The sequence below is a fragment of the Myotis yumanensis genome, unplaced genomic scaffold (genome assembly GCF_028538775.1).
Source record: "Myotis yumanensis isolate MYYU_CA2020_CCGP unplaced genomic scaffold, mMyoYum1.0.hap1 SCAF_17, whole genome shotgun sequence".
In the NCBI taxonomy this organism is placed as follows: domain Eukaryota; kingdom Metazoa; phylum Chordata; class Mammalia; order Chiroptera; family Vespertilionidae; genus Myotis; species Myotis yumanensis.
The window spans coordinates 8,561,728-8,588,675 of NW_027223768.1; the positions used below are offsets into that span (position 1 = coordinate 8,561,728).

Here is a 26,948-nt window from a genome sequence, read left to right on the forward strand (position 1 = left end):
CGGCCTAATACACCTGCTGTGTCTGATGCCTTGTGGAGAAATAGAAACACTTCTCTTCCTGCCCAGCTTCTCCCTTCTCCCTGCTTCTCTTAGGTCACGCTGGCATTGGCTGCGTAGCAGTTAACAGCAATTATTCCATGTTTTAAAAGACACAGGCTGCTTGTTAAAATGAGCCACAAGAGGGGTGTCTGGTGAAGGTATTGCTCTCAAATGGCAATGCTTTTCCTGTAGATAACAGCCCTTCCCTGGCTATTGGAACCTGTTAGCTGCCTCACTTGCTATGAAACAGTATTTTTTTAAAGAACAATCATAATTGCCCCTTTTAATTACTACACACTTTTCCTCCCCAAACATCTTTACACTAATGACCTCCACCCCCCCAGCCCCGCCGCCCAGACTTTCCACTTGAGGCCAGGACAAAGATAATATTGTTCTTATGCAAGCGATGGAGGAACGAGACTCAGGGAGAGGGGTGATTGCCAAGGTCTCAGTGGGTCAGGGAAAGAGCTGGCTTGGAGGCCAGATGTGGGGCTCCCTGCAGATCAATTCCCTCCCCTCTCCCCCCTGGCGCCCACTTACAGATCCGAGCACACACTGTGACTCCCGCATGGCTCCGCAGCACCCGAAGAAGCCCACGGCCATCATCAGGGCCCCTGCTCCCACCAGCACGTACAGCCCTGTGGGAAGAGGGTGGACGGGACGCTGATCCCAGCACGTGCTCCCTGCACAGTCCTGCCACCACTGCTCCAAGTGGCTGCAGGGCAGGACACTGGCTGTTAATAATACAGTGGGTGACACTTGTGGAAAGCTTGCAGAGTCTTCACTCACCTGATTTAAGCGGCACAAGGATCTTGAGAGGTAGGGCTCCTATTGTCCCCCATGAGCAAAGAAAGCCAAGCTTACCAAGGTGAGGGGACCCGCTCGGCAAGGAGTGGAAGCTGGCTGGTCTGTCCCAGCTCCACTACCCCTGCCCTGCTCTCAATCCTCCCACAGGCCTCCTGTATGCCAGGCACCTCATCTTCCAGGTTCTCATCAGCCCTGGGGAGTGGGTGTTGCTACCATTGGTGTGAAATTGATGACACTGAGTCAGAGCAGTCAGGAGTCAGTACCAGAGCGGGGACCCCCCCCCCCACACCACCCTAGGAGCCCCTTGCTGCTCATGGGACTCTGGAATTAATGGCTGTCCCCATCTCCTGAGAGGCCATGAGGACACGGTGTCTGGGAGGGAAAGGGGCTGACATCTGCCCAGGCACAGATGGGGAAGCAGGCAGAGGATGGGACACAGAGGGGGCTTTGGTTAAGGAGAGGAGGGAGGACACGGCGATCAGGCAATAGGTTTTGTGTGAATTTTAAACTTTGGAGGGCAACACCATATACACTAGACCTATGGGAGGTTGTGTTACAAGAACAACCACTGAGGAGGTGAGAAGGTAACATACTAGTACAGCAAATAATGCTGCTATTAATATAACATCAGCTACCTTTATTAGGGGCTCATTTCTCCAGGCACTGATTTATTCATTTAATCTTCACGAAGCGATACCATTATTATCTCCATTTTTTTTTAGACAGAGGAACTGGGCTCCAAAAGGTTAAGCAATTTGCCTGAGATCATCGAGCTGGGATAAAAATATCCATCTCATGGCCATTTTCCTACCCTGCCTCTGCAGCATAATAGCAGCCTTAATTCAGCGGGAATTCCACTTACTACCGAAGTCGGGCCACAGGAACAGTTGTTCTCACAGGGGAAGAAAAGGGCAGAGATGTTCTTGTTCTGAGAGAAACGAAGCCAAGTCTTTTCTTATTTCCTCCTCTGATCCTGAGATAAGTTAGAACACAATACCAGGCCTGGCACTTGACTCGCTTAGAAAAATGCCGATCACCACTATGTTATTTTTTGCATTTTATTCATATGAGTCACCTGGAAACCACTCCCATTCACAGCAAGGGTGGGGAGCTGGGTGCCACACCCATGGGGAAACCCTGAGCCTGGCCTGCAGGGTCCCTCCGGGGGCCCCTCTGGGTGCTGACAGTGTTTGTGGGCACTGACCGATCTGTTCCCCGACGCGATGGCTGCTCTGCTTCCTGCCAGGCACGCACTGTTCTCGGGCCCTTTTCTGGGCCAGGGAAGCCCTTTGCTCTGCAGTCCTAGGAGCTTTGCCACTTCCTCCTCTCTCCTTCCCTCTAAAGGAGTGATTGAATGAGGAATGGATGTCATAACGAGAGAAATGATTCCATATTTAAATACTAGTAATACTATTGTTGGTCCCACTTCCTAAACACCTTATTGTTTTTAAAAATTTAAGTTTCAAAGCGTTTTTGTTTCTATCATCTCATTGACTCCTCAAAACACCCCCATAGGTAAGGCAAGTGTTACATTTCTCTTTTACTCATGGGGGTCAGGGGAGCAAGAGGGCTCCAGGCAGGACACACAGGCTGGAGGAGGTTCCTACCCCACCCACACAGGCTCAGGGCAGCCACCACACCGCCTAGTCAGTTTCCTCACAGAATGTCTCATGGGCGGACCATCTCATTGTATCCGTTTCCTGCTTACAACCGTTCATTGCCTCCCCACTGCAAGACACAGTCCACAGGTTCTGCTTGGGGCCACAGCCTAGGCCCCCCACCCCCTGATCTTTATCCATCTTGCACTCCAGCCACATGGGAATTCACTGGGCTCTAACCCCACCTGCTCTTTTCCATTTTGTGCATTTGCAGGTTCTCATATGTGTCTTTCTCTGTAGATGTTAAATCTTACTCATCTGACCTAGAATATGCCTAGTACATGGCAGAAATCTCAGTCAGTGCTGTTGGGTGTGAAGAGTAAGAGAGAGCAAACCAGATCTGAAGTCCTGTACTGGCTGCCTGCCATTGCTCATCGTGACTTAAGAGACACACGCTGGAAAAACATCCCAGCAGATGTCCAAGAAGCCACACAGGGCTGGGCTCTCCCAAGGTCAAGTAGCTGAGGACATGGCTGCATTCCCTGAGAAAAGGCCCCAGTGCAGCAGACAGAGGCCCCAGGGCCTGAGAAGGAAAGAGCTGCCCCCACTGGCAACAAGCTCGCTGGTCCCTCGGGCAGAGTCCTTGCCCTTCTGAAATCATGAGCTCCCTGAGAAAATGTGCTTATTTGTACAATATTACTTGTACTCATATGTTAGGCTGTCAGAGTCCCAGAACTCACAGCAAAACACCCTGATGCTGCCCCAGCAGCCCCAGTCCCGGAGGCCTCTCCTTAGCAAACCTCTGTGTGTATTGGGCCCCTGACTCAGCCCAGCGCCAATGAGCCCTGGTTGTTGGAGCTGAAGGGAAGATCAGGAGAAACCCAACAAGTGGCAAGGTCCCTTGGGCCTGCTGATCTAGTTGTTAATACTCAGCACACCACTGTGGCTTCCCAGGCTACCTTATTCTCTTCTGATCTGGCTCCAAAAATAGCTGTTGAATGAATACATTAATTGTCACATTTTAATTCCAAGATGGTTTCTGCAGAGCCCTCTCCCTCCCGCAGCAGCCTGTGTGACAAGTGTCTGACCTATTTCCCAATTCCCCAGGCTTCCCGAGGCCTATTCCCCTGGACTTGGAAAGAAGAGAAACCACTTTGAAATTGCATTTTTATCACAGCTGGGCCTCCAGATGCGTGATCCCCAGGTGACATGCTGCTAGAAATGCCCTGACCACACCCTCACTTGTTTCTTAGGTCTCAGCTTCTTCTTTTCAGTTAACACAGAGAGGAGACACAGCGCCCTCTTCAAAGCCCTGTCTGCGTCCGTCCAGGTGGCTTTACAATGGCCCCCCCTTCAGGGACTGGATGGTGCGTGGCACGGTCATTAATTACAGTGGCTTTGTGGCAGCAGATGGTTTTCATAGCCGGCTAATGACTATTTTTCATCTAAAAATATTTTTCTATGCCTCTGCAACTCTCCCTCCCTCTCTGCCAGCTTGCCCTGGACGCACATAATTATAGGTGTGTCTGGAATATTGGATGGGACTTAGTTCATGGGGAAGGTGAAATCTTGGGTTCTCTCTAAGGAACAGCAGCCATCAGTTACTGAGCACTGTTCTAACGTGTCAGTCACAGAGTCATTCAACCCACTTCCCAGAGCCTGGGCCTGGACAGTGCAGTCAACAGGAACCTGCTGCTTGAGAAGACAAGCAGTGACATCAGCCACTCTCCTGTTCTGACTACCTGGTGTCTAACCCCTCCTTTTGTCTCGTGTTCTCTTATGCGTCCACAGGCTGGCTCTCTCTGCAGCCTGCCCTCATTCCAGTAATAACCACAGCAAATATTTATTCAGGGCTATGACAGATCAGGTATTAAATCTGTTAAATCATCTACTCACACTGCCCTATGAAGTATTTATATTGCACAGCTGAGGAATCTGAGACTCAGAGAAGGTAAGTGATTTTCCTCAGAGTGCACAGCTAGTGAGGGGCAAACCTGGCCTGAGCCAGGGCTCAGCTCCAAAGTGCACACCCGAACTCCTTCCAATAGGAACTCAGAACGGGGACTCTCTTAGCTCGAAATCCATTAATTTTGCAATTTGTAAGTGCAGGAGGGTTCTTCTTCTTCTTGCTTGGGAAAAGCACTGGGAATGGGGGAGTGGGGGAGGGGAGAGCTGCTCTAGATTACTTGTGGGTTTTCCTGGAAAAGTACAGAGCTGGGAGCCAGAGATCCAGGGCTGCCAACTGGCTTTCGGTAAAGCCTCTTGTTCCTCAGTTTTGTTATCTGCGATATGGCCATAACGATCCACTCTCTTCTTAAGATGCTTTGGAGAAATTGTCTCAGCCACGTCAGCTACAGCCCATCTCTGTTATGCAGCTACCACGACTCTCGGGTACAACTGAGAACCCAGAAGTGAAAAAAAAAAAAACAACCAGAGTGAGTCAGTGTTTAAAAGGCAAGCCAGCCCCTCAGCAGGCAGTCTGGAACACAGTCTGTACACATCCAGCCGCAATCCAAGCCAGGCTCCACGACGGAATTCGACAGGGAGCGGCAGCCCCAGTCGGCCAGGATCCTGGAGAGCCCAGCGGCTGTTTTCTGTGGGCAACCCCTCCGTGCAGCCAACCTGCGAGCGTCCTCGGCTCAGACATGACTGCATGTGCTCGAGCCCACAGTCTCTGCAGCCTTCAGGCCGCCGGGACTGCTCCCAGGAGAATCCTGGGCCCTGAGGGGTCTGTCCCTCCAAGAGGCAGCCCCAGACACAAATGAACAGCAAGCCAGAGGGCAGCTGGTGGGATTTGGAAGGCGAGTTCACTGAAAGACGAAAAAGAAGAAATGGAGAGGGTCTAGGAAACACCAGGTCATTCCAACCGTTCCTGCTGCCAACTCCACTTTTGCTAGATTCCTTCTCCACGTTGGCACCGGTGGATACAGGCACCGGGGATTGGCTGCCAGGCCTGGGCCTGGACTCACAGGTCCTTGAGAAGAGGCAGCAGGCGGCGGTCAGTCTATCTCACTCCCTCATGACCCTGGTGCACTCCCCTTAGGCTGGATCCTGGCAGCGAGATCTTGTCCGGATCTTTATCCCAAGAAAGGACCTTCTCTCCATCACTAGGGAGGAAGGACCGAGGATCCCAGGAAGAAAAGCATCCCCCCAAAGATGGGAGGGTTTCTCCTACAATGTGTGGCAGTCACCCGCCCAGAAGCAGGGAGCCAGACCACGTGTCTTCTTGAGGTTTCTCTAGAGGGACTCGAGGCTGTGAGGCCCTATTTCTTTAAGAGCCACTTGACTGTGCCAAGCCTGTCCCAAACACTCTTCAACAGAGGGGTGATAAGAGCTCAATGGGTTGGTTGTTCTGGAACCTCTTCTGAAAAGAAAATACACAGACCAGTACCCTGTGACATGAAGTGGTTTTCCAAAAACCGAGCCTGCTTCTTTTAAAAGTCTGATAACCTCACACTCTTGGCTCTGCAAGTCCTTAAATGGTATCCTGGCATATTTTTCTTCTCGTTTTATTGCTAGAGAGCAGGGATCTTTCCTGTTTGGAAATTATTTATTGAGGAAAAACATGATTTCTATGAACATGTATATTGCTCAGTGGCTTTACATTATAAGGAGTATTTGAAGCGGAGAAAAGGTCCCTGATTTCACAGGAATGAGTGCAGACCTGGGTGTCAGTAGACCTGGCTGTGGGCTGAGCCCCCCAGGAAGAGCTGGAGAACCATGGCTACTGCCAGCCCCTGCTGCTTCCCCGTCTGGTCCTTCGTTTCCTGGTTCAGCTGGTGCTAGGATTCTACGATAACCCAGCTCCCTGAGCCCCGAGCACTGACCACAGGTGTCTTTACCACCACCAGCCACTCAGGGGCTGACGTGCGGAGGGGAGGTGTGGCTGACGAGGGAGAACCGGGGGTGGGCAAACCCACCGCCTGCCCCCGGCCACCAAGAATAAGCAAGAGGGATTCTGGCCCTGCAGTGTGGACTGCTGTTTCCCCCAGAATTCACTTCCTCATCTTCTCCATCAGAGAACCCAACCTCCTTGACTCTGAGGTCGGAGAGGGCGGATGCCTCAGCTCCCAGGCAGGTGAGAAGCCCAGGCTTCCACCAACGGCCCATCCTGACCACTGGCCACAACATCTGGCTTGGGAAGGGGCTCAGGGCCCAAGACTGCCAAGGAGAGGGGGGCTCAGGACTTTGGTTGCCTTTCCATTGCCAGAGTTGCTTGGGAGATGTACCTGGAGCTGCGGGCAGCCCCTTTGTTGCCTGTGGGAGGAAACCTGCCCAGATGGCGCCAAAGGAAAGCATGGCTAAGAGCTGGCTACAGACTGGATTCAGTTACATCACCCGTGGCCCCGAGACCATGCTAATCCTGGACTTCTGTTATGTGAGCCAAGACATTTCTGCTTTGCTCAAGATGATTTGCGTTGTTTCTGGGATTTGCAATGAAAAGAGTCCTTAAAGATATGTCCCTAAAGATATGCCGTGTCTTGCATCTCGAACAGCCGCATTGCTTTAGGTTAGAAAAAACGAGAATGTTTGCATAGAGCTCGTTGACCTTCTTACGCAGCACAGGGCTCTCCTGAATGGATACACGCCCCATTCCGATTTAGCCACGGGAGTGGTGTATTACATACCGCTGTGGAGGTGAGTTCACTTTCATCTGTGGAAGTCTGCTCAGCTTCATGAGAAAGGTTTTCTTGTGTTGGCCCCACATCTACACCTGGGAGCTACTAGCTCTTTGTTTCTGGAGCAGAGAGACCGAGGCTGCTCCCTGGACTGAGGTAGATTCTCCCCTCCCCCACTTCACACCCCCCCCCCCCCCCCCGACTAAGCAGGACCCCTTAGTTCTGTAATCCAGGTTCCCATCTAAAAATCATGACTATTACTCCTGGCCTTGTTTCCATTACTGGTATCATTTGTTCTTTTGATTCCTTCTGTCCTTGAATTTAATGATGTTTGATAATAGCCTATGTAATAAAAGGCTAATATGTAAATAAACCGAATGACTGGTCACTATGATGCGCACTGACACCAGGGGGCAGACACTCAATGCAGGAGCTGCCCCCTGGTGGTCAGTGTGCTCCCTCAGGGGGAGCGCCACTCAGCCAGAAGCCAGGCTCATGGCTGGCGAGCGTAGCAGCAGTGGCGGTAGCCTCTCCCGCCTCCGCAGCAACGCTAAGGACCCCTCAGGGGATGTCCTACTGCCGCAGGGAGTGGGCCTAAGCCAGCAGGCAGACATCCTCCAAGGGGTCCCCGACTGTGAGAGGGCTTACGCTGGGCTGAGGAACCCTCCCCTGCCCACCCCCCCCGCAGTGCACAAATGTCGTGCATTGGGCCTCTAGTTGTTTAATAATGCTTAGTAATGTTTGATAATGTTTATTGTTTTCTGTTCCTTTCTTCACAATTCCTACTGCAACCATCATGGGTTATGCCCTTATGTCTGACTGTATCAATAATCTAGCATGTTCTTTATTGAGTTTATTGGGGTGACACTGGTTCATAAACTTTATAGATTTCAAGTATACAATTCTATAACACATCATCTGTATATTGTATTGTGTGTTCACCACCTCAAGTCAAGTCTCCTTCCATCACCGTTTATGCCCCCCTATACCCTCTCTACTCAATCTAGCTTGTTCTTTTTAGTCCTGTGACTCTCCTCATTCCATTGCTGCCCAAAGAATCTCTTTAAAATTGCAGTTTGGTCAGACCTCCCCCGAGCCCTAAATTAGTCTTCTACTCCCTACCAGATTAACTAACCCAAACACTCACAGCCCTCTATACTTGCCCTCTGTCCCTCCCCAACATCTGTAATCTTACCTCCCACCATGCCCCAGCCCTCTACACTCCACTGAGACTCCCCTGCCCAGCAAGGCTGGCTAATCACTTCCTGCAGACATGCCTTGTCCTCTTGCCCCAATGCCTCTGCAGTCCTCATTCTTCATCCTCTCCCGTGATGACAGTCTGGTTTTTTAAACATAACTCCGTTCCCTCCTGCCTCGCCAGCCTGGAGTGACCTGGTGCACCCTCTGCAAACACCACTTCGCTGGCATCAGTCACACAGTAGTTCCTATTATAGTTAAATTGTCACATCTGAGAGTCTTTTCAAATAGATGCAAGTTACATGGGGCAAGTCCAGTGTCCTCACACTTTTGTGTGACCACAGAGCCCAGGATAGATGCTGGTTGATGTCCCCATGATAGATTCCATTTTTTCCAAACAGAGGAGCCTACAGAAAACAGAAAGAATAGAGGCACCCCTGCTTGAATGCATAACCACGTATGCCTAAAACCAAATACTTTATGAAATCCCAAATTTAAACTAACCACGGAGACATTTTAACAGCCAGATTTTATCATCGTTGAAAGGGAGATGAATTCTTTTACATTTTTCACATCACCTAGGTCTTTGTGGCATTTTAAAAAGGCTTTTCTTGCCCTAGCCAGTGACTCAGTGGTTAGAGCATCGGCCCTCACACTGAGGGGTCGAGGGTTCTATTCCCAGTCAAGGGCATGTACCTGGGTTGTGGGCTCAATCCCCAGCCCTGGCCTGGGCAGGTGTGGAAGGCAACCAATTGATGTGTCTCTCTCCACATTGATGTGGTTTTTTTTTTTCTCTCTCTCTCCCCTCTCTCTCCCACTCTAAAAATCAATGGATATTTTTTCATTGGGTGAGGATTAACAAAAAATAATAATAACAAAAATAGAGTTTTCTTTACTGTGGCTGAAATTTCCAGGTCAAGTTCAGAAATCACATAACAGTGATGACGTCTTTCAACCTCCAACATGGTGGTGTGGTGGCTGGTGTTAGGTGGTTAGTTATTCAAACAACCCGAAGGAGAATGTATGACTGCAACTGAACTGGTAGATGCTACCCAGGTGTGGGTTCTGACTGAGGGGACTCCTCCCCACCTACCTGAGGGCTTTGGATGGAAAGTCCTGGCAGTCACACCTGAGGACTCTGAGATAAACAGGGCTGCGGCGCAAACCCAACAGCACGTGAAGAGCAGACAGGCTGAATGCTAATACCCTGAACGCCAACATGCCTGGATTTTAGGAGCAAAGGACTCCCACTGTCTTATTGGGACTGACCTCATGTTAGAACATCAAGTAACTGAATTCAGAGCAGGGAGGGAAAATGATGTCCCCCTAAGCAACTATTGTGAATGGTTGGGAGGGGCTAGGTTAAGAAGACTCCCCTATAAGTGTATCCTGAACGATCAGCCAGAACCGCCAACCAGGAGGGAAAGGGTGGCGGCTGCCTGCCATTTATTTGTCATGCTGACTCAGCGTCCTGAATCGGGGCCCTCCCGAACTCAGGCTCCCTGGAGCCTATCCGTCCTCCAGGGCCCCGGTTAAGCGCCCCTCTACCCCGAGGCTCATCCCGCCAGCTGCAGCATTCTCTCTCAGGCTTAATTCAGTGGTAGCCTCTGTATCGCCCACTGGCACTTCACACCTGCTAGAGAGTCTTGTCTGGTCATTGTATATGTCACATACGTCTGGAGAGGCAGGAATCCCCTGAAAAGTGGACTGCACCTCGCTGTGGTCAATCCAGCGGGCACTGAGTTATGTTTATGCTAAAATGGAGTTAGAAATCGCAGGACAAGTTATGAAATAAATGGGCCTGGAATATCAGAAAATGAGGGAACTGCATCCCTTCTCCCCTCCCCTGCCTGCCCGTGAGTCCCTGGAGGTGGTGCAGGCGGAGCTTCATCTGGGGGTTGGGGTCTGCTCTGGGCGAGGGGAACGCTTCTGAGGGCTTCAGAGCCAGGGCTTCCTCCGGGAAGAGAGAATATGCTAAAGGTGCAGGCTAGCTTTCGCATGGAAGCGTGGGTACCACCTGGACACCGTGTGGGTGGAAAAGAGGAGTGTTTCCGTGTTAAGCCAGATGGCAGATTCCTCCGCTTCTTCCTTGTAACAGAACTCGGATTTAGTGTAAGTGTCAGAGGCCCTCTGGGGAGCCAGGGCCCCTTTCCAGGCCCAGGGGACTCCCACTCGTCATTCATTCTCTTCTTGGCCGTGACGGTTTAGGCATGAACACACCGTGCCGTTCTGGCCAAAGCTGCAGGGAGAAGCCTGCTGGAGACTCCTGACAAAGGTTTGATTCATTCCTGAGAAGGGCCGCATGAGGTGAAACTTCCTTTCCTCTCCTTTGGATGCTGCTGTATGAGGATCCGATGCTTGGAGCCACAGCAGCTGTCTTACAATCGAGGGGACCTGTGAGGTCCCGAGGGTGGTGAGTAGAGAGATGAGAAATACCTGTGTCCTTGATGACTGTGTCGAACCCTGAGCTAAATCTGGAATGTCCCACCCCCATGTTTCTTTCCCCACATTCCATCCATTTTACATTTTAACCTTTCTGAAATTAGGATGCATGTTTCATGGCCTGTTAGTCACAATGGCAGCGTTTCTTCTTTTCTTAGTGGAACTGAAAATAATTGGGTGTTTACAAAAAGGCTGCATCTAAGACTTGATGAGGCGTGGGATTCCTTATCGCTGTCCATCTTTTAGTAGGTTTGCTGTTACTTTCCCTTAAGAGTGCCCTCATGAGCCTGGTTGCCCTCCTCAGAGGAGGGGTGGGGTGGGAAGGGCAATGGAAGAGGGGGGATACAGTTGGGAGCGGCCCTTCGTGAGGACGTCCCTGGCTCTTTGAGGGGCCTGGACGTGGTCCCTCCCTGGAAGCAGCCCTGCTCTTCTTGGGGTTTGAGGCACACAAACCGGCCTCACCCAAGCACAGAGGCACCACATGCCACTGAAGTGCACTCTGCGCTGGAGTGGAGCTTACAGGGGCGGCGGCAGAGGGCCATCACCTGCACCGACAATGGTCTCAGGTGTGTGAAACCTAGAGTCCAGGAAGGAGAGAGAGAGAGAGAGAGAGAGAGAGAGAACTCTAAACCCAGGGGGAGGCTCAGCTCAGCCCACTTAGCACGTTGTCTCTGAATGGGAGGTACACCCTACCCCATGCCCCTCACCCTGTTCCTACAGCTGCAGGGAGCTGAGCGGTTGCTCCTCTCCCACTGAGGCCTCCTTCCCAGGACAGCCCTGCCCTCTCTCCCCCTCTCCCTCTCCTATCCTCTCTCCTGCCTCCCCCCACCCCGTTCTCTGCGGTCCCTAGTCACAGAGGGACTGACATTAGCACCTCCAAACCCTGTCCAAAGCTGTCTCTTCATGTTGAGCTCTGTTTTTGTCATAGACAATTTAGGATACAAGACCACGAAGTAGAACCCTGACCCTGCAGGACCCATCCCTCCAGATGGCCGAGTGAGTAATGGAGCGTGGATACCCACTTCACTGGGGCAGAAGGGAGGTCCAAATTCTTTGGAAATGAATTGTAGTTACATTCTGGGCTGCTTTTCCTGAAGTGGCTGAGAAGTACCCTGGGCCAGTCCTCCCACTGGTCTTCCTGGATTTTGGAGAGCAGAGGGGTGAACCATGTGACCGCACTGCCCACCGCAGGCCCAGGTGCAGTCTTCAGGGCGTGGCTTCTTTCTCTTTCCCTCTGTCCCTTCCCCTCCCCAAGAGTCCAGGACGGTCTCCCCAGGCCTCTGGGGCAGCCCTGGCTAAAGCTTAGGGAAGCACGTCACTCACCCACATAGAAGTACTCTGGGGACTTGTTCCCTGACGAGAAATCCTTCATGGTGCCTCCGAACCGAAACCATAGTCCAAAGGCGATGACGGCCGACCCCGCCAACTGAAAAGCAAGCAGGAGAGCTTTATAAAGAAGGTGAGGGACGCGCGGTGGCCAGGGTGCTGGGGGCTGGAAGGCCACATCCTTCCCGTTTCACAGAGGAGGTGACATGAAGTGCTTAGAGCCCCCGGGTCCCTGGTGTGGCGCTGGAACTGGAGTTTCTTCCATTCTGCAGGCTGCCCTGGGGTCATGGGCATACCCAGCCCTGGGCAGCCTGGAGGTGGCTCAGCAAGAACTTTCCATTGCCGGCCCCCTGGAAGGCACCGGTGCCTGCCCCCCTGTCCCTTAAGGGCACTCTGGACCTCCTGACCAACGCCACACAGACAGGGGGCAGTGTTTCAGACCTGGGTCACCAAGAGCAGGATGAACTCCAAGACCCGGGGGAAACACGCTTCTCTAATTTGGAAGCAAACACACCACCTCCGACCTGCCCACTCCCCATGGGCTCGCAGTGCCTAGTGAGAGCTGATTCAGAGGCATCTGAACCCCCCTCCCCTCCCCTGGGGCCTCCTCGGTCACGGTCACTGCCCTGCAGGCGGGGAGGGAGCTTGACCGTTTTTTTTTTTTTTTTTTTTGGTTGCTATTTTGAGTTTCCATGGAAAGTGAGAAAGGAAAAATAATTTTCTGAAAAAGCATGGTCTGTGTGCCGTGCGGTGCGGCTCATGGAGAGGCTGAGTGGCTGGCGCGGGCAGCGGTGGCCAGGCTGGCAGCTGGCAGGGTCATCGCCTGCTCCCTGTGGCTACTCTGAGGGCCTCGTGAGGCTCCCCACCGAAGCTGGGACGGTCCCCAATGCCCCGGCAGGCTCCAGCCCCGCGCCCCCTTGTCCACACACACCCATCTGGAATTTCATCGGATCAATCCATCCACAGACGTTCGCTGGGCACCTTTGGGACTCAAGGCACCGGGGACAAGGGTGCTGAGATGTAAAAGTAGCCCCTGGTTCTGCCAACCCCTCCAGTTAGCGTTGGGCTGCCCTGGCCTCTCACCCGGGAACAGGGTAGAGGCTGTTAGAGGCTGTCCCACCCCCACAGGGAGACAGAAGGACGTGGTCAGCGAGGTCGAGGTTTAATAAGGAAAAATAATATCAAAGTCAGGGGCCGGCAGGGCCCTTTGTCCACGGGATCCTTCTATCCGGGGGGCTATTTGTAAGACCGGCACCGCCCCTTGGGGCCAGCTGGCTGGGTTTAACCTGAGGATCTTTCCTTCGCACTCTGTCCCCTCTGGGCCAGCTCCCGCGGTGGCCGGGTCCTCAGAAGCGTGGCGTGACTTCAGCGAGGAGGAGCTAGAGGGCGGCTCAACCAGCTGGAGGCTCTAAGAGTTTCCACCGCTGAGTTAAGCACTAATTGGATAATGTGAGGGCAGACCCAGGCACTGGGCTCCACCAGCTTGAAAGGATTTTATTTTTATTTAAAAAAAAGGGTAACATCGCATGGAAAAATATTGGAAGAAATCAAGCTAAAACATTAATAATCTCTATCTTTGAAGGGTGGGATTGCAGGTGACTTTTTCTTTTCGCTCTATTTTCCAAGTCTTCTGCAGTTAAGCACCTAGTCCGCTTCTACGTTTTAAAATGTTGTGGTTTTTAAACGTATAATGTGGTAGTTTGCTCAATCAAGACAAAGGGGGGAGAGTTTTCCTTAGGTCGTGCTTTAGTTTGGGAGGAAACCAGCTTCAAGGTCATTGCTGTTTCAGGTGCGGGAGACAGTGATGCCCTTGGGAAAGCCTCGTCCTAGGAGCACCCGAGGCCGAGGGGCGGATGTGCCCAGCAGAGCCTCGGAGGCACCCATGCCCGCCTCGCCTCCGTGGCGACTTGATGGAAAGAGTTTCCAAACACAAAGTGAAATCTATTGACAGAGGCGTCAGGCCAAGGCCTGCAGCCACCCAGCAGACTGTGGGGGAGGGGACTGGTCCCAGGGACACCCTACCCCGCGGCCACATTTTTGGCAACTCCGTACACAGACTCTAATTTATGGCTGTCTGGATCATCCCCCCAGATGGAATACATTTGTCCGCGACTGGCACAGATGTGTTTGATGCATAATGGAAAATGAAAAGAGAGGTTGCAATTTAAAGCCACGGGACAATGAGAAAATATCTGCACTTTGCTCATCCACGCCCCCCCAAACCCCAAACCACACGGGTTTCCTCCTGAGTCAAGGAAACTGTGGCTTAGCTGAATGTCATCACTGTGTGGAGGGAATCCTCCCTCCCGCCGCTGCTGGGACACTGGGGACGACCGGCCAGCCCCCAGGCTGCTCGGGACAGCGGTCACTGCTCTGGAAAGTGGCATCGACAGAGACCATGTCGCCAAAAGGGTCCGTTTAAACTCCCCGTTCCTGTAAGGCTCTTGAATGACTGTGTTCGCTGGGCTTGGGTAGCTCTTCTAGAAATTGCTTGAAAAAAAAAAATCACACCAAGTCTAGCCCGGCCAGGAACACAGTGAGCGAGTCCACTGTCATGGAGTCCCATCGCTCTGTGGGTCCCCCATCCTGGAAGAGAAGGTTCATTGAGTGACGTGCCAGAAGCCTGCAGCCCCCTGGAATCCTACGTTTTAACCTTCCTAGCACTTGGAGTGCGGGAAACGAGTTAAGTCGGCTCGCGTAAATTGCGCGTACTCCGCGGGAGCCGTCTTTAACTCGGTTCATATAGATTTGCGGTGGAGTGCGGGAAACGTGTAAACTCGGGCCGATTGTAACTGCGTATTACCAAATATTTGTTTGTAATCCACCCTTTTGGTGGATGGAACAAAACCAAAAGACAGAGCCATCTTATATTTTGGCGGGAAATTCACCCGCACTCCAAGTGCTAGAACAAAGCCCCAGCCCCCACCCATACTTCCTTTCCTTTCAGTCTCCGCCACAACACTGCACCCCAGCCAATGTCAGAATAAGGAACACGGGGCGACCTCCTCTGGTCCCTTTCCTTCTCTTGTCCCCAGCCCCATCTCCTCTCACTTCCTCCCGTCTTTTAGGGGATCAGCTGTGGTCCTGGCCAGGGACGGAGCTAGGCATTAGGGAAGCGATGAAAAGGACAGGACTCACCCTAACAGGGAAGGTAACCGCATAACTAACCAATGCAGTGAGCTCACACTGTCCAGGGACAACCAGTGCTCTGCACAAGCCATTCCATTTTGATTTACATCTGGAAGAGTGACTTAGAAGTCCCTGAGCAGGGAAGAGCTGGAGGGAGGAGTGGACAGTGTGAGTAAGGACTTCGCTTCCTTACCTGGAACACTGTGTTGGGGAGGGAGGAGTCTGAGGGAGGTTAGAGCCTGGGACTTCAGGGGCGAGTTGGGGCCACCGTGGCTCATGGCTTATACTTAGCTTGCTACCAGCTTGGAGAGCCCATGGCTGAGCCTGGAGGGGAGATGGGAGCCACTCCCTTTGTGGGAACCATTAGGAGGGTCACCTGATGCCAGACACAGTGAGGAGCCGAAGGGAAAGCTCTGGCAGGCTGACAGGACCTCCCTCACAGCCCTTCCAGGGAATACCTGGCCAAGTACTGTTTTCAAATTCATTTGCACCAACACTGTGCAGACACCTCGGAAGGCAGTGTGAACACACTGGAATATACACAGCAAACACTTTCCCACAGAAAAACAAGACAAAACTAGAGCACGTGGTGTCAGTTCTATGTTTCCTAAACCTGCGGGGATGTGTGCTTCGCATCATACATGGACACAAAGAGTAACTCTATACATGCCTTTTACAGGCAGGAGCATATGAGCATTTAACACCATTATAGCAACACACACACTCCACTCAGATGAAAGAATGGGCAAAGGCCATACTGGATTCTGGCTTCTGCAGGGTGAACGCCATGTATAGACAGGACCCAACTCATTTGCATTTCTCTTCTTTGGGATGAAGTCACACAGAGTTGGAAATGACACTTGAACCCTACAGCTGCCATTAAAGGCTTTTAACCTGATATGTGCTCTTGGCAATTCTCACCCCGGATGGAGTCACGTGACTGCACACCAGCCTGACACACAGGACAGTGGTCTCGCCCTTCAGCAGGTGGACGGCAGAGGCGCATGTGCTCTGGAAGACGATGCTAATTTCTTCCAAGAGGAAAGCCAGCTCCCAACGCTTTCATCCCAGTGAAAGCCAAGGCAAGGATTCAGACGGCACGTTCTCAGAATTGAGGATTTTGTCAAGAAACACAGGAGCCCAATGCCACAGGACATCCGTGCACAAGCACCCCGAGGACCCTGGCTGCCCTTGTCTCAACGTCAGGACCAGGTGAGGTGGAACTGGGGGCAGGACCCTGGCAGGGGTGAGGAGATAGCTAATCGTAAGATACCCGTGGTTCTGATTTCCCCTAGGACTTTCCTCCTCATAATTTCCTAGGAACGGCGCATGCTAAGGAATTCCTGAAAGACCTCCTTCAGGTAAGGATCTATTTTTAAATCAATCCGTGCTTAATTCTGTGCACTGTTGGAAGGGTTCCGCACTCCAAACCACGACCACATCGGGAGTCTTATGCATCTTGGAGAGAACTTCGGGTTATGTATTTGTGCTAAACATACCTTCTTCTGTTTAGGTTGTTATGAAGTAACCTGCGTGGATCAAGTGGCATTGCCAGGAGACAGTAGAGAGGTGCTGGGGGGATACCACGCTCAGGGGAGGAAACTAACCTGATGAAAAGCTTGCTGTGAGTGATGAGGCTGATAAATATAAATAGTGGAAAGTGTGTTGTATTTATTCCATGGTTACACATACTAGTAATGCGCTTTCTCTAGAGAAATATAGGGAGAGGAGGAGAGGAGGAGGGGCCAGCAAGAATTGGGAGAAAGATGATAGCTGCATAGTTTCCTTTAAACAGCAAAATAAATGTCACAGACCACGGGCTAGTGGTTCCAGGGAGCAGATGGCTTTATCAAGTGAACATCAAATACACAGAGAACTAAAACCTAACCCGCCAGGTCACCCAAGTGGCTTACACGTGACGTCTGCCTTCCCTCACCCAGGAGATGAGCTCTCGGAGGACAACAATGGTCTTCTGTGTTCTCTGGACTTCTTCCTTGCAGCATCCAGCTGGCTCTTGTCCCAGGCTCAGCCACTGAGTAAACAGTTACCTGAGGGCTACACTGACTACTGCGACATCTCATCTCTATCGAGCTTTATGTCAACAAAGACAGGACATTAAACAATATTTACTTAATAGGCTAATATCTTTCAAGATAGCTTGAGAGCCCTGGCCAGGTGGCTCAGTTGTTTGGAGTGTCATCTTGTACACCAAGAGGTTGCTGGTTTGATTCCCAGTAAGGGCACATACCTAGGCTGTGGGTTCGATCCCCAGTTGGGGAGGGTAAGGGAGGCAGCTGATTGATGTTTCTCTTTGACACAGATGTCTCTCTCTCTCTCTCTCTCTCTCTCTCAAAGCAGTAAAACATATCCTTGGGTAAGGATTAAAGAAAAAGTCTGCAAGAACTACTCTTGAGCAGATAAACAGGATTCTTAAATATTAGTCAATGACAAAGTTCATCACCCAATTTTAGTTGTTACAGAGAGACAATGGGAGAATCAAATGTTTCAGCAGAACTCAGGTTAGACTCGGACAAGCCACAGCACTTTATTTATTAAAATGTTAGCTTGGATGGAATCCAGTAGAAATCATGAAAGGCTAGTTTGGTGTTCCAAAGAGATTTTTCTTAACAGCAATTTTACCAGAAACCACTGCGGGCATGAAGACGGGGGGGCCGGGCATTTACAGGGGGCTGGACAGATTGGAGGGTGCACAGGGAGAGCAAGGGGCTTCCTGGGTGAGTGGCAGCAGCTTCCAAGGCCCCTGCCCCTGCCCACAGCGGGACTTTGCCAGCCCTGCCTGACTCTCCAGCTAATCACCTGACTCCTTCCCAATCACCACTATGATGGGGAGGGGAGGGCTTGGCACACTCTTTGGAACATTTGCCAACTGCTCTTCTAGAAACTTTACCACTTCTGAGTGTTCACACTGAATAGTGACGCCCTTACACAGGATCTTAGCAAAAACACACGCATGCACCGAGCTGTGGTGTTGAGCAGCTGGAGGGATGAACACAGGGGCTCCGCGGCCTCCTGCTCTATGGTTCCAATCGGGCTCTGCCATGTACTAGTCTGTGATCTTGGGCAAGTCACTTAACCTCTCTCACCCTCAGCTTCCTCGACTGCAAAGTGAAGGTAGTAATAGTGCCTCTCCACGAGATTAAATGAGTTCACGTTACAGACGTAGAGCGGCGAGCGCCCAGCGCTTAGTGTTATTATGCTGGGAGGCTTGCTAATGTTACATTCAAACCGAAACGGAACCTGACTCAAGAGACGAAACACCACTCCCAAGGCACCAACAGCCTGGCCCTCCGCTGCTTCCTCTACTAATTCTGAGGTTCGCTCCACACTCTTTCCATGACACACGGAAATCCCTGAGTTTTCTAAACCTCCTCGCTGTGCCAGTGCCCCCTCCAGGGACGGTTTCCTCTCTCTCTTTGGTTTTAGTGTTTACAAGACCTAATAAAAGAAAAACAGGGAAAATAATTTATGAGAGAAAGAATAACTATATGTAGGCAAGAGCTATCCGATAGAACTTTCTCCAGTGATATAGATGCATGTGTTCTCTCTCTGTGCTGCCCAGTACTGCAGCCACTAGCCATCTATGGTTACTGAGCATTGAAATGTGGCTAGTGCAGCTTAGGAGCTGAATATTAGATTTCTTTGAATACTAGTTGAATTTGCTAGCCTCGTGTGAGTAGGAGCGTAGTCACCATATTGGACAGTGCAGGTCTAGATGCACGTGCTCATCATGGCTTCGAGCTTCTCTCCCCTTAGTCTGCAGCCTTGGAGTGGTTACCACCACTGAGTCCGGGCCACACACAGAAGTCCAGCTCCGTGCTGCCTGGTTCCGAGTCCCTGAGCAAGCCTCCCTGTTTTGTCACATGTAAACCGGGGGTGACAGCTGAGGGTCACTGTGAGGATTAAATATCCAACATGTAAAGCCACCAGCCCACTCTCTTCCCACATTGACAAAAACCAGAAATAAAGACTACCCCGCAACAAGGCCCAGGGAATTCCTATCTGCCTCTTGGGATGGCCTAGCTTTTAGGTGGACCCCAAAGAATACTTTCTTCAGGTATTTTTTTTTTTAAAGCAGTCTTTCTCAACAGGCCGGGGCTCTGAAGTTATAGTTTGAAAGAAGTTTGGGGAAGAGGAGGAGGCAACCCCTGTAAGCTGCCGTCTCTTCAAACATTTCCCACTCCCGAGGCCACGTGACACCGTCTCTCCTAACAGCACCTGTCAGGCATCACCCAGCGAAACCCCAAAGCTGCATCAATCATGGTAAGAAGGAAAGAAAGCGACCTCACCCAAGCCTTATATGGCATCTGCCTTTCAACAATGAACAGTCCCGCTTCCTGTTGGTGGGTTACCCCGAGCAGCTCGAAAGCACAATGATAGGAAGACGCTAAGCGTACAACAACAAACGAAGGAATAAACATGCCCAGGTTTCTCTCTAAACCACCGTGTGTGGCTGGCTGGGCTGCGGTGTGTTACTTACATTGCTATGCAACGGGGGAAAAAATAAAGGCGATTTCAGGGAAGGGCATGGAACTATGCTATGCAATTTGATTACAGCGTCCAAATTTAGACCCGACAGGTATTGCGAAGGGTTTCTTTAATGTTAGACACCAACCATGATAACAGAAATTAATTTAGTGGGGTTCATGGCTAGGCTTTACTTTTTTTTTTTTTTTTTTTAAATCCAGTGGTGATTACAGCCAGTGGCCCTGGGCCAGCCCTGGCCAGGTCTAGTTGAATGCTTATAAAATCAGGAGCACTGTCTAAGGCAACTTCAACCAACCTGCCTGAGGGGGGTGCAAATGATTGGTTAAATTTCAGATCCGCAAAGCAGACCCTGCCCACGCCTCGGTGCCGCCTCCCGGTGAGTTCCTGGCAGGAAAGGAGTGCTGTCACCGGGGACCTTATGCCTCAGAAGGGCAGGCGCACAGCATCCAAGGGTGTGTGCACACATGACCCTGAGTCTCAGCTGAAGCCTCTCCTTCCAGGAAAGCTGCCCCCCTGCCCCCGCGCCCCTTCCCCAAACCTCCCACAAACCCCTCTAACCAGGAAAAAACAACTTCAGAAACTGGGGTGGGGCTTCTCTGGAATCAGGTTCCCTCAGTGACCGTGGAGGGAGAGATCTAGATAGTTTATCCCTTTCCCTAAATCATTAGGTACCTGTTCCAGTTCGCCCCTTTGCCTCTGGTTGTGCAAGTACAGATGTGGGAGGCTGCCTGTGGCAGCTGCTGTTCCAGGACCCTCAGTCCCCTACCCGCCCCCCCCCCACCCCCACCATGGAATTAGGAGACAGGAAGGCCCCATTTCCCCCTCTTGGGCTCAATCTGTGCAAGCATAGAACAAACCAATAGGTAATAAGCAGGAAGACAGGGCCTCAGTCCTCTGGATTAAGTTGAGAATCCATTACCAGCGCAAATTGGGAAGTCCACTTGTACCGAGCTCTCTAACCTGCAACTCATTTATGCATGCTGCAGACACCTACTGAGTGCCTCCTGTGTGCGGGGGACTTTTCTAGACATGGAGATACAGCCGTGAACAGAACAGAAAAAAAAAAAATCTCCGCTCTCAGCGCGCTCTCAGTTCCAGTGGGGAAAGTCCACGAGTACAGACTGAAGATAATGTGCGGTTATCCTAAAGCGAAGACGAGCTGCAAGTCACTGGGCAAGCACACACTCTTCCCCCACACGGAGGGGGGAGGGAAAGAGCCAACTTCTACTGCCGCTTCTGTGTGCCAGGCACTCGGTAATCACAGTTTTGAGCACTTACTTTGTGCCAGGCTCTGAGGAAGGTGAGCTCAGATACGGTCCCCATTCCCTTTCAGTCCTCTCAGCAGCCCCGTTCCCCTAACGGTGCAGATGAGGAGACAGGGCTGGAAGTCAGAAGGCACTGCTCAAGCGCACCCTGGCTGGGGTCTCGGCACTGGAGCCTGATCCCTTCGCCAGATGGTGGTCAACCCTCCCTCACTCCGTTCCTCAGCTGGAGGCGGTGTCACCCCCTCATCCTTGCCCACCTCCATGCCTCCATTTGGTTCAGCTTAGACATCCCCCTTCTTCGGGAGAACTGTGCTGACTCCTCACTATTGCTGTGGACCTGTGCTGATCTCCTTCATTGGATCACAGGCATGAAAGGTGGTATCTGACCCCACCAGGCACTCAGACATCGCTGTCTTCCTACTTCCCCTCCTTATGGCCTTTCTGGTCAGAAATGTGACATTATTCACTTGACTTTATCCTGTCCGTTTTGTTTGTCGTTGTTCTATAGGCATCGGTCTCACGTCCTCAACTAGATTGGCAGCTTAGAGAACAGTGTTTCATATTTATAAATTATATATATTTACTAGAGGCCTGATGCACGAAATTCGTGCAAGAGTAGGCCTTCCTTTCCCCGGCTGCCAGCACCCGGGACCCGGGCTTCCCTCGCAGCCTCGGCTTCATCTGGAAGGTTGTCTGGAAGGACGTCCAGAAGGACATCCGGTCTAATTAGCATATTACGCTTTTATTATTACAGATAAGTTACATATCTATGTATACGTGTAGAAATTATCTTTATAATGCTTGTTTAAGGATTATTTAACAGAGTGGCTCTCAAACTTGAGCACAAATCCGAATGATCTGGAGGGCTTGTTAAAAGAGCTCACAGAGTCCCTCCCCGCAAGTTTCTGCTTCAGCAGCCGGGACTGGGTTGAGAATGTGTATTTCCGACAAGTTCCCAGGAGATGCTGCTGCTGCTGGTGCAGGAACCACTGGGAGAACCGCAGGTTAGGAGTGTAATGTACCACAGGGCTGAGCAGCAAGTAGGCTGAGTTTGAGTCACCACTCACTGGCTGTGTGACCTCAGGTAAGCCAACCTATCTGAACCTCTGTTTCCTCATCTGTAAAACTGGGGACAACAACAGTAAGCACATGAGGACTGTTGTGAGGATTAAAGGTAATAATGATGCCACGTGCATAGTACTGCCCCTGACACACTAAAAAAAGTTCAAGAACGCTTCCTCTCATCCCTGGGAAGGCTGGCACAACGACGAGCACTGAACAGGCACCGAACCCAGCCGAAGCATTCTTTCTCAGGCTCACATACAGCTCCTTTCCAAGTTGTAAGCAGTGAGAGCGAAGGAGGTCACTGAAGCACGACATTGATCATGAACAGCTTTGGAAATTAAGCCAGACTATTCAAAAGCACAGCAAAAGGGCCTGTAGAAATACTACCCCTCCCCTGTAGTGCGCTGGGTGCAGACGCCCAGGTGTACAAAAGCCATGTGTCTTTTGAAAGCTCAGGGGCTGTCTTCGGGCTACCTCCTTCACACCTTCCCTGGTGAAGGGTGCTCAGGATGGCTACGGCCTCCGAGAGCTTGAGTAGCTGGAGTCACCCAGGCTTCTGGGCTAATGGGTTGGCAGACACGAGCAGAGCCCATCATTCAATAATTGATTAGCTGCAGGCACGGGAAGACAACCTCCCCAGAGCAGTTAGAACCTCCTCCACCTCCCCCACCTCCCCCACCACCCCCACCTCCCCCATCCCGTTGTTTCAAAGCACCCAGGCCCTGCTGCTCCCTCCTGCCTCTCAGAACTTCTTCACCCAAAGCACGATCTGTGTTTTCCGTCTGGGTCTATCCAAGCAGTTATCCTGGCTGACCTTCTCTTCAGGAAGCCCAAGAGGGAATGTGCGGAGCAGACAATGTTCAGACCTTGTCCCACAGTCCCTTAGGGCCTGAGATAGGGTAGCCAGGGATCTAGGGATGGCCTAGACCTAGTCTTGCTCCAATATATAGGCGACAGGGGTCATGGCCCTTCTCTCTGTGGACCACGAATCCCGGGCATGTAGCTCATTCAATGCAAAGTTGAATGAGATCATCCCTGGGAGCATTAGTATGTAGCAGAGGCTGCGGGTTGGGGGTTGGGGGAGATGCTGCGGCCCCTCCCTTCCGCTGCTCCCCTGCACAGAAGAGCATCACCACCTCCTCTCATCCAGCCGGACCCCTCCCTAATGCTCAGGGAAAGGACCACCCTCTCCCCCTTCCCCAAACCCTTTTCTCTCCTACCCCCAATTTCCTGCCAAAACCATCACGCCAGGTGGTGAGACCACACACTCAGATGGGGTACCACCTCCGGCAGCCCCCCATGTAAGCCCCCCACCTCCTAACGCCCTGGCCGGGCCCAGGCTCCAGGGGGAAGGAGCGCGACCAGGGGGGCGTGCGCACAGCGGGAGGGAGCCCCCAGGCGTGAGGATAGCGAGCGTCCCCGCACCTGGAGTCCTCAGCTGCGAGAGGGACACCCCGGCGGAGAGGTTCCTCAAAGGGAAGAGCCGACGGTGTCTCCCCTTCTCACCATTTCTCGTTGCCCAATCCCTCTCTTTCCGTTCTGTCCTTCTCCATCCCGCCCCTCCCTCGCCGCCTGCCTTTTTTCTCATCTCTGCCGTGCGGAACACCCCGCTTTCCCCCGGAGCCCGGCTCGGACGCCCGCAGCGATCCATCCTCCAGGGACCCCGGCCCCGCGCCCCTGCCCGGCCCGCCCCTGCCCGGCCCCTCGGCTCAGGGCCTCACCCAGAAGAGCAGGTTGAAGCCGAGCAGCAGGTACTTGATGCAGCGCAGGCCCCCGCGGAAGCGCCCCATGCTGCGGCCGGGCGGCGGGATCCCAAGTCCCCAGGCCGGCGATGGAGCGCCCCGAGCAGCGGGAGCCGGCGGGAGGAGGCGGGGCCACAGGGGCTGGAGGCGGGGCCCGCGGGGCGGGGGCGGGGCCTGGGGCGGAGGGGCGGACCTGCAGGGGGCGGACCTGCAGGGGGCGGGGCGGGAGCCCGGGAGCCCGGCAGGGGGCGCGAGAGGGCCCGGGAGGACCCCAGCTGTGAGGCTGGCGAGGGGTGGGGGCACCGTGCGGCCAGTAAGGGCACCTCCCCGCTCTCCCCGGAACGAGGGACCGCCTCCTACCCTCCCGGTGCCGAGCGACGTGCCCCGCGGGCGCCCCGCCATGTGGTTATCTGAGCATCTGCCTGGAAGGAGCGTCCACTGGGGACCCGAGACCCACTTCCTCAGCGCCCTGCGCAGAGACGCATTTGAGGCTGCGGTGATGGTTGAGGATCAGGACGCGTCCCGGTGGCTATGGAAACCTAGGGGGGTGGGGTGGCCTAGGGTAGAGAGATCAGTGGGACCCGAGGCCGCCCAGACGCTGGCAGGACCTGTCCCGGGCACCCCGGCTGCGGGCTGCGGTTCTCCGGCGCCGGACGCGCACACTGGCCGCGGAGGCCGTTTCCTGGGGACCCTCCCACGGCCCCTCCCGCGCCCCCGAGGACTCTTACCTTAATAGGCAAGAAGCCGGGGTAGGCGCGGGATGCGGCTGTCCCGCCCGGGTGGCTGCTCCCCTCCCTGCTCAGCCTGGCCTGCGGAGGGGGCGTCAGACTCCCCGGTTCGGCCGGATTCAACCAATGGGAGGGCTTGGAAACGGGCCCAAACCCTCGGGGATTAACTGTGAAGTGGAGATGGAGTTAAGGGGGGAGGGTTTGTTTTGCTTTGTTTTATTAAGTTAGGCTGCTGGTGGGGAAATGAGGCTCCCACCCTGCCTGGTTGACTAAGTGTCTACGATATGCGGTGCCAGACAGTGTGGGGGCGAGGCGAACGCGTAAACTCCAGGGAGCCTATGCATTAATCCAGCAAAACTTTAAGTGCCTGTTCTAGGCCAGGCAGCCTAGCCGCAAGCCCGGGGACTCGACGCTGCGGAGACAGCGGGGCCTGGTAGCACCAGCACCGTGTCCGGTGGTGGAGACAGATCTGTAAGCAAATCGTTACTGCAGGGCGAGGAGGGCGAGCCAGGTGCTGGTCTCAGTGCACCGGGCAGGGAAGGTTTGGCTGCGGAGAGCGGGCCTGCTCTGGTCCGAAGAGTGAGTCTGAGCAGAGGGGAGGAGCAGTCCAGACAGATAGGGTAGAACGTGCAAATGGCACCGGGCCGAGATAACACGGCCGCCTGGGGAACCAAGAGCTGTAGACAGCCCAAGTGGAGCAGAGAAGGAGGTGAGCCAGGAAGATGCTAGGGCACAACTCTCAGCCAATTGGCAAAAGCACAAAACTATCTTCAGGCCCCAGTTTCCTCATCTGCAACATGGAGAGAATAGTACAAACCTGGTAGAGTTGTGGAGATTAATGAGTTAATATTGGCCTGGCTCAGAGTAAGTGCCATATCAGGGTTGGCCATTGCTATATTGTATCTGTCGACAAATCACTTTCTACCATGTCGCCATCTTTGCCTACATCTGTGTCTTTGGACATTCTGTTTGAGCATCCAAAGTGAATTTTATTTATGAAAAATGAGTAGAAGACAGAACAATGAAAGTGCCGATTCTGGTAATAAGCATAGGTTTCAAGTAGTGAAATAGAGACAGAGATGAAAGGCATTGGGTATGCAGAAAGAGGCTAAATCTTTAGCTTTAATCAAATACGTATTGTTCTACATCTGTCACCTGTTCTATTATAAAGGGAAAAACGAAATGTAAGAGTAGTGTCTAGTACATAGTAGGCATTCAATAAATCCCTAAGCTGAATGAACAACAATGATACTATATTTCAAATATATTGTTGAATTTTAGGTCTCTAGGACAAAATCCATTTACAGATTCTACACTCTCCGGGAACAGAACACCTATTATAACATATAAATCTGTTGTTCTTTCATACTACAGTTTTAGCACACATGCATTAGAGATAGATGGTTGCCTGCCCAGCATAACAGATTTGGAGTATAGCTTCCCCAGCTTCTCCCCCACCCCACCCCCATGCACAAAGTTGTGTCTTGGGGGAGCTGACCCTTGACAGGACTAGTTATCCTAACTGATAACACATTTCCAAGAGCACATTATTATGAAAGCAGGGAATTATATTAAATGACCTAATAAGGAAGTTAGCCTTTGAACTAGATGTTATACAAAGCCACTGACAAGCTCTCAGCAGGGGAGAAGATGGTTAGATTTCTGTTTTTAGAATGGTCAAACTGGGGCCCCAGAGTGGTTCAAAGTTAAGTCTTGAGACTAATTCCAGCAGTTTAGGTAGAAATGAGATCCTGAACCAAGACAGTGGCAGTGGGTGTAGGAAGGAGGCTGAGATTTGAAAGCTAAAAGACTGATGAAAGATCAAGATAGAGTGGAGATGAGGAATAGACGGGGAAAGAGAGGAAGGGATGACTCCCGGGTTTCTTACTTGGATAATGAGGCAGATCATGGAACCATTAACAGAGATATGGAATACAGAAGATGGAGCAGGTTTGGGGAGACTGTTCCAAATACTGTAGATGGGCTCGCCTGTCCCCCAATCCTACCTCCAATGTAGAGGATAGGAAAGCTAAGTGCTTTCTGATCTCCTTTGCACCTAGGGGTCACCATATGACACGACATTGATTAATGCAGCGGTTTGCTCAGCCTGTGGGTCGAGACCCCTTTGGGGGTCGAATGACCCTTTCACAGGGGTCACCTAAGACCATCGGAAAACACATATTGAATATATAATTACATATTGTTTTTGTGATTAATCACTATGCTTTCATTATGTTCAATTTGTAACAATGAAAGTACATCCTGCATATCAGATATTTACATGACGATTCATAACAGTAGCAAAATTACAGTTATGAGGTAGCAACGAAAATAATTTTATGGTTGGGGGTCACCACAACATGAGGAACTGTATTAAAGGGTCGCAGCATTAGGAAGGTTGAGAACCACTGGATTAATGGGATTGCGTGGAGCTCTGCTGGGAGGCTTCTGGAAAACCTGGAAGTGTCTGAATAAAAGGTTCAAT

At 52.1% G+C, this 26,948-nt stretch overlaps 1 protein-coding gene across 1 annotated transcript in view; it reads right to left on the bottom strand.

Annotated features, from left to right (window-relative positions):
- The window catches only part of TSPAN2 (tetraspanin 2), a 32,948-nt gene extending 9,139 nt beyond the window's left edge, over positions 1–23,809 (bottom strand). Inside the window, exons 1-3 of the mRNA XM_070396378.1 lie at positions 23,715–23,809; positions 12,026–12,128; positions 580–677 (exon numbers count right to left, since the gene is read on the bottom strand). Coding sequence (XP_070252479.1) covers positions 580–677; positions 12,026–12,128; positions 23,715–23,783 — 270 coding nt within the window. The 5' untranslated portion in view covers positions 23,784–23,809. The remainder of the gene's footprint in view (positions 1–579; positions 678–12,025; positions 12,129–23,714) is intronic.
- Positions 23,810–26,948: the final 3,139 nt, after the last annotated feature.